The sequence below is a fragment of the Hemiscyllium ocellatum genome, chromosome 24, assembly GCF_020745735.1.
Source record: "Hemiscyllium ocellatum isolate sHemOce1 chromosome 24, sHemOce1.pat.X.cur, whole genome shotgun sequence".
Lineage (NCBI taxonomy): Eukaryota > Metazoa > Chordata > Chondrichthyes > Orectolobiformes > Hemiscylliidae > Hemiscyllium > Hemiscyllium ocellatum.
Window position 1 is genome coordinate 18554914 of NC_083424.1, and position 14902 is coordinate 18569815.

Genomic DNA, 14902 nt, shown 5'->3' on the forward strand with positions numbered 1-14902 from the left:
TAATGGCATACCTATAGCATAGGGACTGCAGTAGTTCAAAAAGGTAGCTCACCACTACTTTCTCAAAGTTAACTAGGGATGGGCAATAAATGCTGGCCAGCCAACAATCCCTACATCCCATGAGTGAATAAAATAAAAAAAGAAGTTGGCCAGTTGACCCACGGACAAGTCAGTCGCATTCCTTTGCTCTGGCCCATTAATCCTGCTTGTTTATTTGCCTCACATGTTATCCATTTTTTTTTTAGAAATCATGGATTGTACCTGCTTCCATTATCCCGGTAGACAGCAAATTCCAGGTTATTACAACTCACTATGATTTTTTTTCTGAAAACGTTCTTCTGCACTGCTTGATCAAAACCTCAAATTTGAGTTCCCTATTCCTTTTATCGTCAACTTTTCCCTGTCCATCTTATCCAAGTTTGTTATACTTTATCTACATCTAACTTTTCTGCTCTCAAACTAATCTTGTAGATAATTTCCCCCATCCCAGAATCATTCTTCCAAAATTCCATAGATTGCTGAATGATTCCTGCAGATTAGAAGCTTGCAAATGGCACCCCACTACTGAAGAAAGGAGCATGAAATATGTGACTAGAGACACATAGGCCTTATATCAATAGTAGGGGAACTGCTAGAATCGAGCATAAAGGACATGATAGACAGACATTTGGATAAAAATGATGTTGATTGGGGGTTGGTCAGCATGGATATGCAATGAAAATTGTGTTTGCCAAACCAAAGTTTTTTTTGAAGATGTTCAAAACAAAAGAGATCAAGGTAAGTTAATAGATAAAGCGCTGTATATTTGGAAATTCAGAAGGCTTTTGATCAGGACACTGGTTAGAAAAATGAAAGGACATGATGTAGGTGGTAATGCACTGGCATGGTTTAAGGATTGGCTAACAGGCAGAAAATTATCAGAATAAATGGGTCATTCTTACATTAGCAACAGTGAATAGTGATGTTCTGGAAGGATCAGCACTTGGGGCTGTGTTCACGATGTATAGCCATGAGTTGGAAGTGGGACCAAACGGGTTATTTCCAAACTTGCAGATGATGCAAAGCTAAATAGGGATGCATGCTGAGTAGATTAAAAAAAATTCAGAAGAATGTGAACATGCTCAGGTGATAAGGCCAGAACATGGCAGATGGAACATGATATTGGAAAATGTGAGGCCAGTTTCATAGGAAGAACAGCTATGTAGAATATTTCTTGAACTGCGAGACACTGGAAAGTGGAGTTGCAAAAGGGAACTTGGGTATCCTTGTTAATAAGTCACTGTAGGCTAACATACAACTGCAGCAAGCTAATAGGAAAACCAGTGGAATGTTAGCCTTTACTGCAGGAGGACTGGAGGACAGGAGTAATGAATTCTTGCATCAATTGTACAGGAATCTGATTAGACTTCATCTGGAATACTCAGTAGTTTTGATCTCTGTCTCAACTTAGAGATACTGTTGCCATTGAAAAAGTGTTACAAAAGTTCACCAAACGTGTTCACAAAATGGTGTGACTGTCCTATGAAGAAGGGCTGGGGCAAATTAGCTTATATTCTCTAGAATTTCGAAGAATGAGAAGTAATCTTATTGAAACCTACAACAGACTGAGTAGATGCAGGCAGGAATTTTTCCTCTGGTTGAGGAGCCCAGATCCAGGAGCACAATCTGAAAATAAGGGGAATGATAATTATGACAAGGTGAGGAGAAATCTGTTTTACTCAGAGAATAGTGGATCTTTGGAATTCTGTATCCCAAAGGGCTCTGAAAGCTCAGTCTTTAAGTATATTTAGAGTAGAGATTGATACATTTTTGATAAAGTTTGGATTATGTAAATAAAAGGCACTGAAGTGTAAGATTGATCATGACTATATTTAATAGTGGAGCCGGATTGACAGGCTTAATCGTCTACTCCTGCTCCTAAGTTTCTCTGCACTCTCATTATCATTCCTGAAGTATCCCAGAACTACCTGGATATTCTAGTTGTGACCTAAACATAGCATAGTTTCTGTACTTTTGTACTCAATATTTATTGAGGACAAAAGTCCACTTAGTTTGGTAACTCCTCTCTCAACGTGTTCTACGATCTTCAAAAATCTATGCACATGAACCCCTATGTTCCTGCGACCCAATATACATGCACAAATTGGGTCAAAGTTTTCAGTGTGCATGACTTGCATTCCTGGAACAAAGAAATGTTGAACATCAGTTGACTCACAGAAAACAGAAGGATGGCCCTTAATATGAATGAATGGCAGGAACAGGGCAAGAGTGGGAGTTTCTGCCACTCAGCAGAAGATCCATACACAAGTGGTGCCAGCCACTCTGATGAGCCAGTAGCTTCAGTAGCCCCAGTGGTGCCAGAATTCAGTAGTGAGTCCTGCTGCGATGTGAGCAGGCCAATGGATAAAGAGAATGAGGTAAATCAGAGATATTAGATAAGAATGTACTTGGGAGTTATGCTCACTTGCAAACCTGGAAATCAAAACTGGGGACAAGGCTGATAAGTCGACTGCCATATGCAGAATTTCATAGTGAATGTACAGCTACACTGCACAGAGCTAATGTTGGCAAATTGCCAATCTCATATTATGGGGGATTAAGTCATTTAAAATTACATATTATTATACCATTTAATGGGTGGCAGCTCTGGGTGTGGTCAGAAAAGGGGTAGGTTTACCAATTCTTATATTTTACATGCTCGTGTTGAAACACGCCTGGATATTCTTGGGAGGCGTTAATTTTCATCGCTCATTTGACTGCAGTTTCTATTGTCTTTTTACAATCGCATGGTACTGTTGTCTTTGGATTTTCTGACTTTGAAAACAATCTTTTTATGCAAATTACCACTAAATCCCCTGAACTAGGAGTTACAATTGTGTTGACCAGTCTTTTATGTGGAATTTTGTCAAACATTTTCTTAAAATCTTCCTGTGTTGTTACTTAATTTTAATAATTCAATTAATCAAATATGGTCTGCCTTTTAAAGTCTGTGTTGGATCTCCTTAATTAACTCAATTTTCCAATTACGTGTCAATGTTTTTTCTCCTGATAATTGTTCCTAAAACTTTATTCACTGATTATGTTAAACTGAGTGGAATGTGGTCACTAGGAAAGTACTTACTAACTTCCTTGAACGAGGCAGATGCATTTGCTATCTCTATACACCTGGTAGAATCAGTCATAACAGCACAGAAACAGATCCTTTGGTCCATCTCATCCATGCCAAGCAGGTTTCCCAAACTAAACTCGTTTCATTCGCCCGCATTTGGCCCGTATACTTCTAACTTTTTCCTATTCATATACCTTTCCAAATGCCTTTTCAATATTGTAATATTACCACTTTCTCTGGCAATTCATTCCATATATGAACCATGCTGTGTGTGAAAAAGTTGCCTTTTAGGCCACTTTTAAATCTTACCCCATCATGTTAAAATTATGGCCTCCAGTTTTGAACTCCCCTAAGCTAGGGAAAAGACCTTTGCTGTCTGGCTTATCTATGCCCCTCATGACTTTATAAACCTCTACAAGGTCACCCTTCAACCTCCCATGCTCCAAGGAAAAATGTCCCAGTCTATCCAGCCTCTCCTTATAACTGAAACCCTCCAGTCCCACTAACATCCTTAAGTCTTTTCTGCGCCCTTTCCAATTGAATAGTAGCGTTCCTATAGCAGGGTGACCAAAACTGTTCACAATACTCCAAATGTGGTCTCAACAATGTCCAGTAGAGGTACAACATGATGCTCCAACTCCTAGACTCAATGCAGGCAAGCATGCCAAATGCCTTCTTCACCACTCTGTCTATTGTGACACCATTTTCAAGAAACTATGCCCTTGTAGCCTACATCTCTCTGTTCAACAACACTCCCCAGAGTCCTACTAATAGCGTACAAGTCCTGCCTTGGTTTGTCTTAACAACATGCAACACTTTACATTCATCTAAATTAAACTCCACCTGCCACTCCTCAGCCACTGACTTACTAACCATACTTCCTAAATTGGCTCCTCCAAATCCTACATTCTCATCCAACTTGTTTATATGAATAATAATCAATAATAGACTCAGCATCAATCCGTGCGGAACAACTCTGGTCATGGGACTCTTTTCTGACCAACAACCCTTCATCATCCCATGATGAACGGCTTTTGCCTGAAACGTTGATTCTCCTGCTCCTCAGATGCTGCCTTACCTGCTGTGCTTTTCCAGCAGCACACTTTCGACTCTAACCTCCAGCATCTGCAATCCTCACTTTTGCCTACTTCATCATCACTGTCTTCTGCCATCAAGCCAATTTTACGTCCAATTACTCCTCAAAAAACTCAATTATGAGTTTGAGTCTCAACTGAGAGACAATGTTTTATGCACAAAGCCATGTTGAGTATTCCTAATCAGTCCTTGCCTCACCAAATGCATCTCAGAATCCCCTCCAACAACCTACCTGCCACTGATGTCAGGCTCACTAGTTTTTGTTACTAGCCTTCTTAAATAAAGGCACAACATTGCCATCCTCCAGTTGGTCGGCACCTCACCCCAGCTGTAGATAACAGAATTATCCTTACAATTTCTTGAAACTTTCCATGGTGTTCCATGGATAATTGGTCATGTCTTTTGGGTGGCTAGTAAGTGCTCATGTATACTGGTGGTTAGTTTCCTGCAGATTTGTCCAATGTAATGTTTGTTGCAGTCCTTGAAGGGTTATTTGTATATTACATTTGTTTTGCTGACCAAGGGTAGAGGGTCTTTTAAATTCATCAGTAGTTGTTTTAGTGTGGTAGTAGGCTAGTGAGATACCATGATGCCTAGGGGCCAGAGTAGTCTGGTGGTCACCTCTGAAATGTCTTTGATATACAGTGGGGTGACTAGACATGCTGCGTCTTTCTGTTTAGGTTCTTTGTGCAGGAATCAGTGGACTACACTCATCAGGTAACCATTGTTTGTGAATACATTGTATAGTTGTTTCTTCTCAGCTGCTTGTAGTCCAGGTGCTGCAGTATGTTTCGGCTTGTTTGAATAGTATCCTGATGCAGCTCCGTTTGTGGGTCCTGGGATGATTGCTTCTGTAATTGAGTATCTGGTCTGTGTGTGTGGCTTTCCTGTAACTGTCACTGGTATCCATACACACAGATGAAGAGGGACACCAGTTCAATTGGGACAATACATCCATCCTGGAACAGGTCAAACAAAAACACGTGTGGGAATTCCTCGAGGCCTAGCATTCAAACTGGAACTCCATTAACAAACATATAGATTTGTACCCCATTTACCAACCTCACAGAAACAGAATCGAAAATAATATCACCCATCACAACAAACCAAGACACAAATAGCAAGTGGGACAGAACACCAGCCCTTCATCAGAGGCTCAATGATGATGTTACCTAGCATGGTAACGAATCGTCCGAAAACAAACCCACCACCTCAGTGAACAAACAGACAACCTGATTCTCCCTTTGGCTAATGAATCTTCCACTCAGGTGAATGAATGAATTAGCTTTATTGTCATATATATTCAATGAGTACAGTGAAAATGTATATGTTGCCACTTACAGCACCAACTTAGGTACAAGTGTCCTAGGTACAGATTCTATAGTTACAAGATCTAAGAAAAGAGAGAAATAAAATGTCCAGTGTTGGAGAAATAAAAGTTCAGAACAGTGATCTTCCAAACCAGGCCATACTGGCGCCTAGCCTCTAGTCTGCGCCGTTTTATATTTTGAAGAATTTGTTTTTACAATATGTGAACAACCCATCCACCAACATTTCTGCAGGAACAATTACTTGAGTGACCCAGTGGTGGTTTGATGTCATATGCACCCCAAGATGAATAAAATCATTAATTTCAACTTGTTATACAACTACAAAATGAAATTAAAGTTTAAAAAAAATGAATTAATATATAAAGTTAATACCAGTTGTTTACTTATGTAACATTGAGAGTCAACATAATCTTCAAGATCAGTTTTTCGAACTGAGGCAAGTCTGTTAGCAAATGGAACTAATTTAACCCAGCTTCTGCGGTGCTGTTTCTTGTATCAAGTTACAATGCCATTGATGATGTTCACTCTGATGATCATCGGAGCCTTACAAATATACAGTTCGAACAGTAATGTTGACATATATAACTTTGCATCTATTCATTTCATGACCTAGGTAAGTAAACTGCTAAATGGTTTTCAATCATCGCTGCACTTTATTCAAATAACCAACAGAATGTATTTCTTTCCATTTTCAGGGTGGTGAACATGGGACCAACTGACAAGAGTGAATTATAATAGCATCTACTTAAACGTTTGGCATTTTATAGATTCAGTGAATGAACTGTGGAAATTTCAACATGAGATTTTATTGTTCAGCATCCCTTAAGTGAATGTGAGTCAATTCTCAAAAGATCGATCACTTAATTGGGATTCAAGATTAAGATGTACATCCCTGCAACAATGGTACGCACATTAAATATTCAAATTCCAAACCCTGCAAGCAGTGAGATTGTAGATTTTGTATCACTATTCTGGTTAATAAAAAACCTGGCACAGCCAATAATGAAGCATATGATCAAATGCTCTAAAAAATAATGAAACAATGAGAAAAAAAAGAAAAGGTAGCACTCAACCTAAAGTGCCTTTGATTATGTATGCCTTATTAGATAGTTCATAAAAGGCAAAATTCTAAATAATTCTTGACAAGTGAAGATCTTTGAAAAGCAGAATCACTAAAACCACACAGAGCTATACTTATTTATCATGGATATTTCACCAATGTAGCTAGTGTTTTACTTTTATTTTACCTTTAAGTTTTGGCAAGTTTGGTCATAATCTACAAATACTATTCAACAACTTTAGAGCAAAAGAAGATTTCCATACCTCTCCAATGAGAATACTGGAGGAAAGTTTACCCTTGATGCCAGCGTAATTAGTTGGGTCCATCCAAAGCAGAAATTCCCAGCAGCGAGAAAACGAGATGGAGAGGGAGTGGAAAATCTCACGGGAATGAATGCTGCGTGTTTGTTTGAAATAAAAAGGATGAATTACTCAGGAAGCACATTTAATGACAGCAGCATTGCTAAATAGGACTCCAATCTCAAAGTGCTACACCTTTAATCTGAATGGTTCTAAAATTTCCCACATTGCTTTTATAATCTATTGGTTTAAAGCCAGGTTTCAGAGCTACTTCACTCTACCAAATCACATGAATATGCAGCCTAATAATAAAATATCGAGTGCTAACAATCAAATCAGACACATACAAGTGTACAATTGCTTTGACTCTAAGTAGAAAACCTGAACAGATTATACAAAACCAATGTTTTTTTTTGTGAGAGTTAGAGTGTTCATGCACCAAAAGAGAAAATGCTGGAAAATCTCAGCAGGTCTGGCAGCATCTGTAAGGAGAGAAAAGAGCTGACGCTTAGAGTCTAACTGACCCTTTATCAAAGTGTTCATACAGTTCATCTCCAATTATCCTCACTTACATAATGTCACAATGTCAGATTCAAATAAACAAGGATTGTGTAATTATTTGTTGGGTCTGCTCGAGCCACAAGCTTATTTTCTCATTTATCTAGAATATTCCAAAGCTTTATACAACAATTTTATTTATTAAATAAATTAGGCAAATCGGCAATTAGTTTGGGTCCACAATAAGCAAAAAAACCCATAGATTATATTAGATAACTTACTTTAACATAAAGTGCGGTGGTTAAGAAATGAATATTGAAAATCCTTAATTTTTTCTTTCACTTGAACAAGCAGGTCTTAAGTTGACAGGTCATCAGAAGTAAATCAGGAACTTTAGAGTATTCCTTTGCTTTTGCTCTGAATTAGAAGTATGCATTCAAGATTCAATAACAGTGCAATAGTGAGTTTGACTGAAGGGTCTGTTTCAATACTGTAGATCTCTATGACTCTGGGTCTAAAAAACTCCTGCCTCAGATGTACAAATTTTATGAGAGCAAGCAATTAGCAAGTAAGGAAGTCTTGTTCACTGTAAAAGTCTAACTGAGTGCCAACAATAGTCAGATGTTTCGGGACTCTTGGTTGGGAGGTGGTGTTCTTTTGCCTTTTGCCTGCAGTTTAAAAAAAAGCCTGAAGAAAGTTAATTTATTTTTTCCTCATCAGTTACTGTAGCTGTTGCTTTTAACCAATAAATCAGACTTTATACAATGTGAATCGATCAATGTGTCTTGTATGCAACTGAAAGTAGCTGAAGAAAGATCCAGCAGCAACCAAGTCTTGACAAGCCAAAAGGTTCATCTCAGTAAACTCTATGGACAGAGACCATTGAACTGCTTTTCCCAGTTTTCCCTCCACCCATAACACCATTTTATTTTGCCTCTCACATCTCAACCTACTGAGAAAGGACCCTGCCCAAATGCAGGCTCCCCTCCTTTGAACTTAAACAGTGGAGCTTGCTGGGTTGGCTATCCATTGATGTTTACCTGTCCCCACAAGCAATCACTTTCTTCTGCAGTCACTTCTGGAATTTTCTGCTTGTAAGGAGGGAGTGTCTTATGTTGGTACTATCCCTTTCAACCCAATTATAGGTCAGCTTTTCCGGCAAACTGACAAAGGGAGGGGTTGACTATAATGAAAATGAATTGAAGAGCAGTTAGTGATGATAGCAGGTGTCAAGTATAAGCATGGAGGGGAGAAAAGGGAAAAATAGTTTGGAAGAATGGTACAGTTCAACAGCGAGAGAGCCACTTTCTGGCTAACAGCATCGGAAACTGTGCAGCTGGGATTTAAATTTGGCATCAACAACATGAAAACCAGAAAGTCCTAGAGTGGCAAGCACTTAATGTCTATGATGGCACAATTCCACAAGGTTTCTTATGAAGAGCTCAGTTTTATAATTAATGAGGTGAAGAGCAGAGGTTTGGTCAAGAAAAGTCACCCTGTATTACAGCGGATGAAGTGTCACAAATCTCACTTCATGAAAACCCTGACTGAAAGTGAAGGAATTCTGCCCTTGAAAGCAGACATTAAGAGAGTCAATAGCTATTTTAAAAAGGAAGAGAGAGATAAAGTGAAGTCCTACAGAAAATAAATCTAGGGAAACAGTGAGACGCTGGATGAATTACTCTTCAGTAAATATTGATACATAGTACAAGTAGCATCCCAGAAACAATTCACTTCAAGAAATGGGAGCAAGTGAGGAGCTAAAGATAATTAAAATCACCAGTGAAGTGAAATTGAGCAAATTATTGTAGCTATGGGCTGACAAGTCCCCAGGTCCCCTAGTCGAATTCATTCTCAGGTCTTGAAGAGTGTCTTAGATTGTTGATGCATTGGTTCTAAATTTCCACATTGCCCGTTTTGTTAGAGTGGAAAATAGCAATAGTAATTCCTTTATTCAAAAGGGGAAAATAAATCAGCAAACTATAGGCCAGTTAAATGAGCGTCAGTCATAGAGATAATGTTAGAATCTCTTATTAAAGACATGAGAATAATTCGACATAATCAGATGGAACCAATATGATTTTGTGAAATGAGAATAGCTTAACCAATTTACTGTCTCTGAAGAAGTCATGTGTAGTGGACATAATGGATATATGTGATCCGTTGCCATGAAGGTACATTGTCAACCTCAGCCTTTATGTGAGATGTGGTGATACTCATGTCTCTAATGAGAGAAGTCCTATGATCCTCTGGAACTGTGATGACTATGGCTTTACCTTACATACCCAATTTCTAGAAAGCATTTGATAAAGGTGCCACAAAAGTTATTGTGGAAAACAAAAGCTCATGGTGCAAGGGGACACCATGCTGGCACAGATAAAAGGCTGGCTAACTAACAGGAAACAGCACATCTTTTTCAGGTTGGTAAGATGTAATGAACAGCATGGCATAAGGATTAATGGTGTGACCTAACTAATTACAATTTATAGATATGACTTGGATAAATGGATTGAAGATACAGTCACAGAAATGATACAAAGATAGGTAAAAATTAAATTGCAGCCTCCTTATGTCCTTTTCACAAAGGGACACAGTGATAGGTTATGAGAGTGGGCAAAGATTTGGAAGTGTGTATGATGTGGGAAAATGTGAAACTGTCCATCTTGGCAGGAACAACAAGGAAGCATATTTTATAAATGGTAAGATTGTAGCGGTCTGAAATGCAAAGGAACACAAATGTCCCACAGCACGAATTACAAAAGGTTAGTATCAAGTGAATTGCATATTATTGTTTATTGCAAGGCAAGTTGAATGCAAAAGTATGCTTCAGGTAAACAGTACATTGAGAGTCTACATCTGGACCACTGTATATGTATTAGTGTCCTTATTTAAGGAAATATAAATATGCACTGGAAGCAATTGAAAGAAAACTCACTGTAGATAGAATGGACAGGCTTATCTTGAGGAAGGGTTTGGCAGGCTATGCTTGTATTTGTTGGAATTCAGAACAGCAAGAAGAAATGCAAGACTCCAAGGGGACTTGACATTATGTATGTGGAAAGGCTACTTTTTAGAAGAATCGAGAAGTACAGGTAACTACTAAATACTAAAAGCAGCACAGAAAGAAATTGATGGAAAATGGAAGGGCACGGTTTGGTTATTTGACACAGTCAGTGGATTAGGACTCTCAAACCAGTTACAAGCTCTGCTTTTGCAACACAAGAAAAATGGCTGAGACCATTACATGGAATAATTGCTTTCGTTCCAGTTTTCTCATGGAAGCAGATTCCCTCAGAGGTTGCTCATTTTGACAGGAGAGGAGAAATCTTTGAGTTTAGTAGTGTCTTTGCAATTCTCTTCCTTAGAGAAAAAAAGGTTATTGAAGCTGAGTTTTGGAATATTTTTAAGCCAGAGGCGGCCGGATGTTTTGTGGCTTGGGGGCGAAAGGCTAGGAGGAATGTGGAGTCAAGATTACAATCAAATCAATGATGACTTTGAGGCCTTGCAGGCTCAAAGGGCCCAATTGTGTACGCCTGTTACTAACTCGTACATTTGTATGCTGTACCAATGAACCAAAAACAACCCATAGAGAATAACATCTCAACCAGAAATGGGGATAGGAATATTCAAGTCACTATCAAACAGAAGGGTTACAAAACAAGATAATAATGGCACTGAGTGGGAAGTAAGCCCCACAGCATCAAATCAATTTCAAAATATAAAATTTTGATAAATTCATAGTAGTACAGCAAACGTTTTACTAGGCAGAACCATACACTGTAAAAACATACACTAACAGAAATGCTATGCAGGCAGTAAACACATCACTGTTATACTTTATTTACAGAATAAATCACTTAAATAAAATTTACTGGCAGCCAGCCTTCTCACCTGCATCCTTAACTGAATACTTGGACATCCCTGGAGACAATGATAATTACAGTATTTCAGGAATATAATTTATGGTCATTTAAGCAAGGGTGCCAATTCATTAGGTGACGGTGACGATGATGATAATTTGCTATAATTATATGATATTAAAGATTATATCTTCATTTTAAAAGTACAATTCTTTTTAAAACAAGAACGCCCACAAAATTGTGAGTAACTGACTTATTGGGTTTTTTTTCTTTCAGGTGCTCCTTGAGATATTCAAAGGGTTAAATAGAAATGCAGATAATACCTCTTTGTGATGTATTCCACATATCCCATAGAATCCTCAATTCGGCGCTTCTTGGTGCATAGCAGTAGCCGGTTGAAGTTAGCATAGATGACAGATGAACCCAACCTTTTAAATTCTGCTACCAGCCTATGCAAAATAAAAAGCATAAAATCAGTCCCAGTCTGTGCAAAATCACAACTCGGTGATTTATTTAGATAAAAAGGGTAAAATAGCTATAGAACATTGAACAGTACAGCACAGTTCAGGCCTTTCGGCCCTTGATGTTGGCCCTTTTATCCTACTCTAAGATCAGACTAACCTACATACCCTTCATTGTACCCTTCATCTTCCATGTGCCTATCCAAGCTTTGCTCAAATGTCCCTAATGCATCTGACTCTACCAGCACTCACCCGCCACTCTCTGTGTAAAGAACTGATCTCTGACATCTTCCCTAATCCTTTCTCCAACTGCCTTAAAATTATGCCCCTGGTGATAGACATTTCCGCCATGAGAACAAGTCTGTCTATCCACTCCATCAATGCCTTATCTTCTTGTACACCTCTATCAAGTCACCTCTCACTCTTCTTTGCTCCAATGAGAAAAGCTCTAGCTCCCTCAACCTTTCTTCATAAGAACTGGCCACCAGTCCAGGCAGCATCCTGGTAAATCCCCTCTGCACCCTGTCGAAAGCTTCCACATCCTTCCTGTAATGAGGTGGCCAGAACTGAGCACAATTTTCCAAGCGTGACCTAACCAGGTCTCTGTAGAGTTGTAGCATAACCTCACAGCTCTTAAACTCAATCCCCCTGCTAATGAAAGCTAACACACCATACGCCTTCTTAATAACCCTATCAACTTGGGTGGCAACTTTGAGGGATCTATGGACATGGACTCCAAGCTCCCTCTATTCCTCCACACTGCCAAGATTCCTGCCTTTAATCCTGTATTCAGCATTCAAATTCAATCTTTCAAAATGAATCACTTCTTATTTATCCAGGCTGAATTCCATCTGCCATTTATCAGCCAGTTCTGCATCCTGTCAATGCCCCATTGCAACAGATCTCCACACTATCCACAACTCCACCAACCTTCGAGTCATCGGCAAACATACAAACCCACCCTTTCACTTACTCATTAAAGTCATTTTTAAAAGTCACAAAGATCAGAAGTCCCAGACCTAATCCCTGCGGAACACCACAGGTTGCCAAACTCCAGAATGAATACTTCCCATCTATCACACCTTCAGTCTTCTACGGGACCATAATTCTGTATCTAGACAGCCAGATTTCCCTGTATCCTATGCTTCCTTATTTTCTGAATGAGCCTACCATGGGGAACCTTATCAAATGCCTTGCTAAAATCCATGTACATCACATCCACGCTCTAGCTTCATCAATGTGTTTTATCACATCTTCACAGAAGTCAGTAAGGTTTGTGAGACATGACCGGCCCCTCACAAAGCCATGCTGTCTATCTCTAATCAAACTATGGTTTTCCAAGTAATCGTAAATCCTGTCTCTCAGAATCCTCTCCAATACTTTGCTCACCTCTGATGCAAGACTGACTGGTCTGTAATTCTCAGGGTTATCCTGATTTCATTCTTGAACAAGGTAATAACATTTGCCACCCTCCAATCATCTGACAGTGCTCCAGTAGACAGTGAGGATACAAACATCATTGCCAAAGGCAAAGCAATCTTTTCCCTTGCTTCCTGTAGTAACCTAGGGTATATCCCATCAGGCCGGCACTTATCTGTCCTTATGCTTTTCAAAATTTGCAATTCATCCTCCTTCTTATCAGCAACCTGTTCTAGCATATCAGTCTGATTCATGCTGTACTCACAAACTTCAAGATCCCTCTCAGTAGTGAATACTGAAGCCAAGTATTCATCAAGGACCTTCCCTACTTCCTCAGACTCCAGGGGAAAGTTCTCTCCACTATACCTGATCGGCCCTACTCTTACTCTGGCTAACCTCTTGTTCCTCATGTAAGTGTAGAACGCCTTAGGGATTTCCTTAGTCCTACCGCTAAAACATTTTCATGCCACCTTCAACTCTCCTAAGTCCATTCTTCAGTTCCTTCCTGGCTACCTTGAAACCTTCTATAGACCTGTCTGTTGCCTGCCTCCTCAACCTTAAATAGGCTTCTACCAGACCACAGGGCCACTCTCTCCTTGGGGAGTGAGACAGAAGACTGATGGTGATTTAACCTCGGGTGAGGCGACAAGACAGAGAGTCATTCTTGGTAATCTTAGATGTGCAGAAATTAAATCTATGCTGTTTGCATCACTTTGCTTTGCAAACCAGCTGTCCAGCCTACTGTGTTTGGACTGCCAGGCTGTGACATTTCTTTGCAAGCACACCATATTCCCACTTGAGATGAAACTTCGCAACATCAATGCACTCTCCAACTACCACTTCACACACAAAAACACACTCTCTTCCTTTCTCTCATCCAGTACTTTTAAAAAGTCTCTTCCCTCAATTTGGCACATTAATAGCACACTACTGCCACAAATTTCAGCAGCCACTGAATCAGCCAAAGGCAAAAGGTTGGACAGATAGGTTGAACACAGGCAGTATTCAAAGAGTTGTGAATGGTGCTGAACATGGTGCAATGATCTGCTTCTGACCTTATGATGTAATCAGCTGAATATCTTTTGGCCTAGGACACTACCATGAAGAAGAAAATGTAAGCCATGTGTTAGGGTTAAGATGATTGGTCTTCTATAGTCACAGCACAATCCAGCACTCCTTCAAGCCTGCACTGGTGTACCAGCCTAGATTGTGTTCAAGTCCTGGGCTAGAACTTAATTCCAAAACCTTCTGACTCAGGCCACAAACTAAGCCACAGGTAATGGACAAACTGAGTCGATTGTGTACAATGTTGCTAGAGATGCCAATTTTAAGGTATTAAACTGAGGATCCATCTACTTTTTCACATGGTCATTAATCCCACAGTACTACTTGACCTGGGAAACATGGTCAATGTGGATGGGTTGGGGCTTCCCTCCTCAGCCACCAACCATACCTCCACCTTTGTTCAAGATTCAAAACAGGACTGTCCTGGTAGACTCATCATTTCAGCATTTTTCTTGCTAGAAGGGACTAACTGCTTCCAATCGGGACATTACTTTCTCTTCCTTTGTTCGATATCTTATCATGTACATGCACCATCTTCCCAAGGACCTCCAACACTATGACACAGTATTGTGCTTGCTGATTCTAAACTCATCAAAGGGCTACCTTATTGAGGTTTATAAAATCATGAGGGGGCATAGATAGGATGAATATTTTTTGATGGTAGAGGAGTCCAAAACTAGAGGGCATAGGCTTATGGTCAGAGAG

At 39.5% G+C, this 14902-nt stretch overlaps 1 protein-coding gene across 1 annotated transcript in view; it reads right to left on the bottom strand.

The window, feature by feature from the left end:
• The window catches only part of pole (polymerase (DNA directed), epsilon), a 142260-nt gene that overhangs the window by 19770 nt on the left and 107588 nt on the right, over positions 1–14902 (bottom strand). The window contains exons 41-42 of the mRNA XM_060843549.1: positions 11576–11701; positions 6859–6991 (exon numbers count right to left, since the gene is read on the bottom strand). Of these exons, the coding sequence (XP_060699532.1) occupies positions 6859–6991; positions 11576–11701 (259 nt within the window). The remainder of the gene's footprint in view (positions 1–6858; positions 6992–11575; positions 11702–14902) is intronic.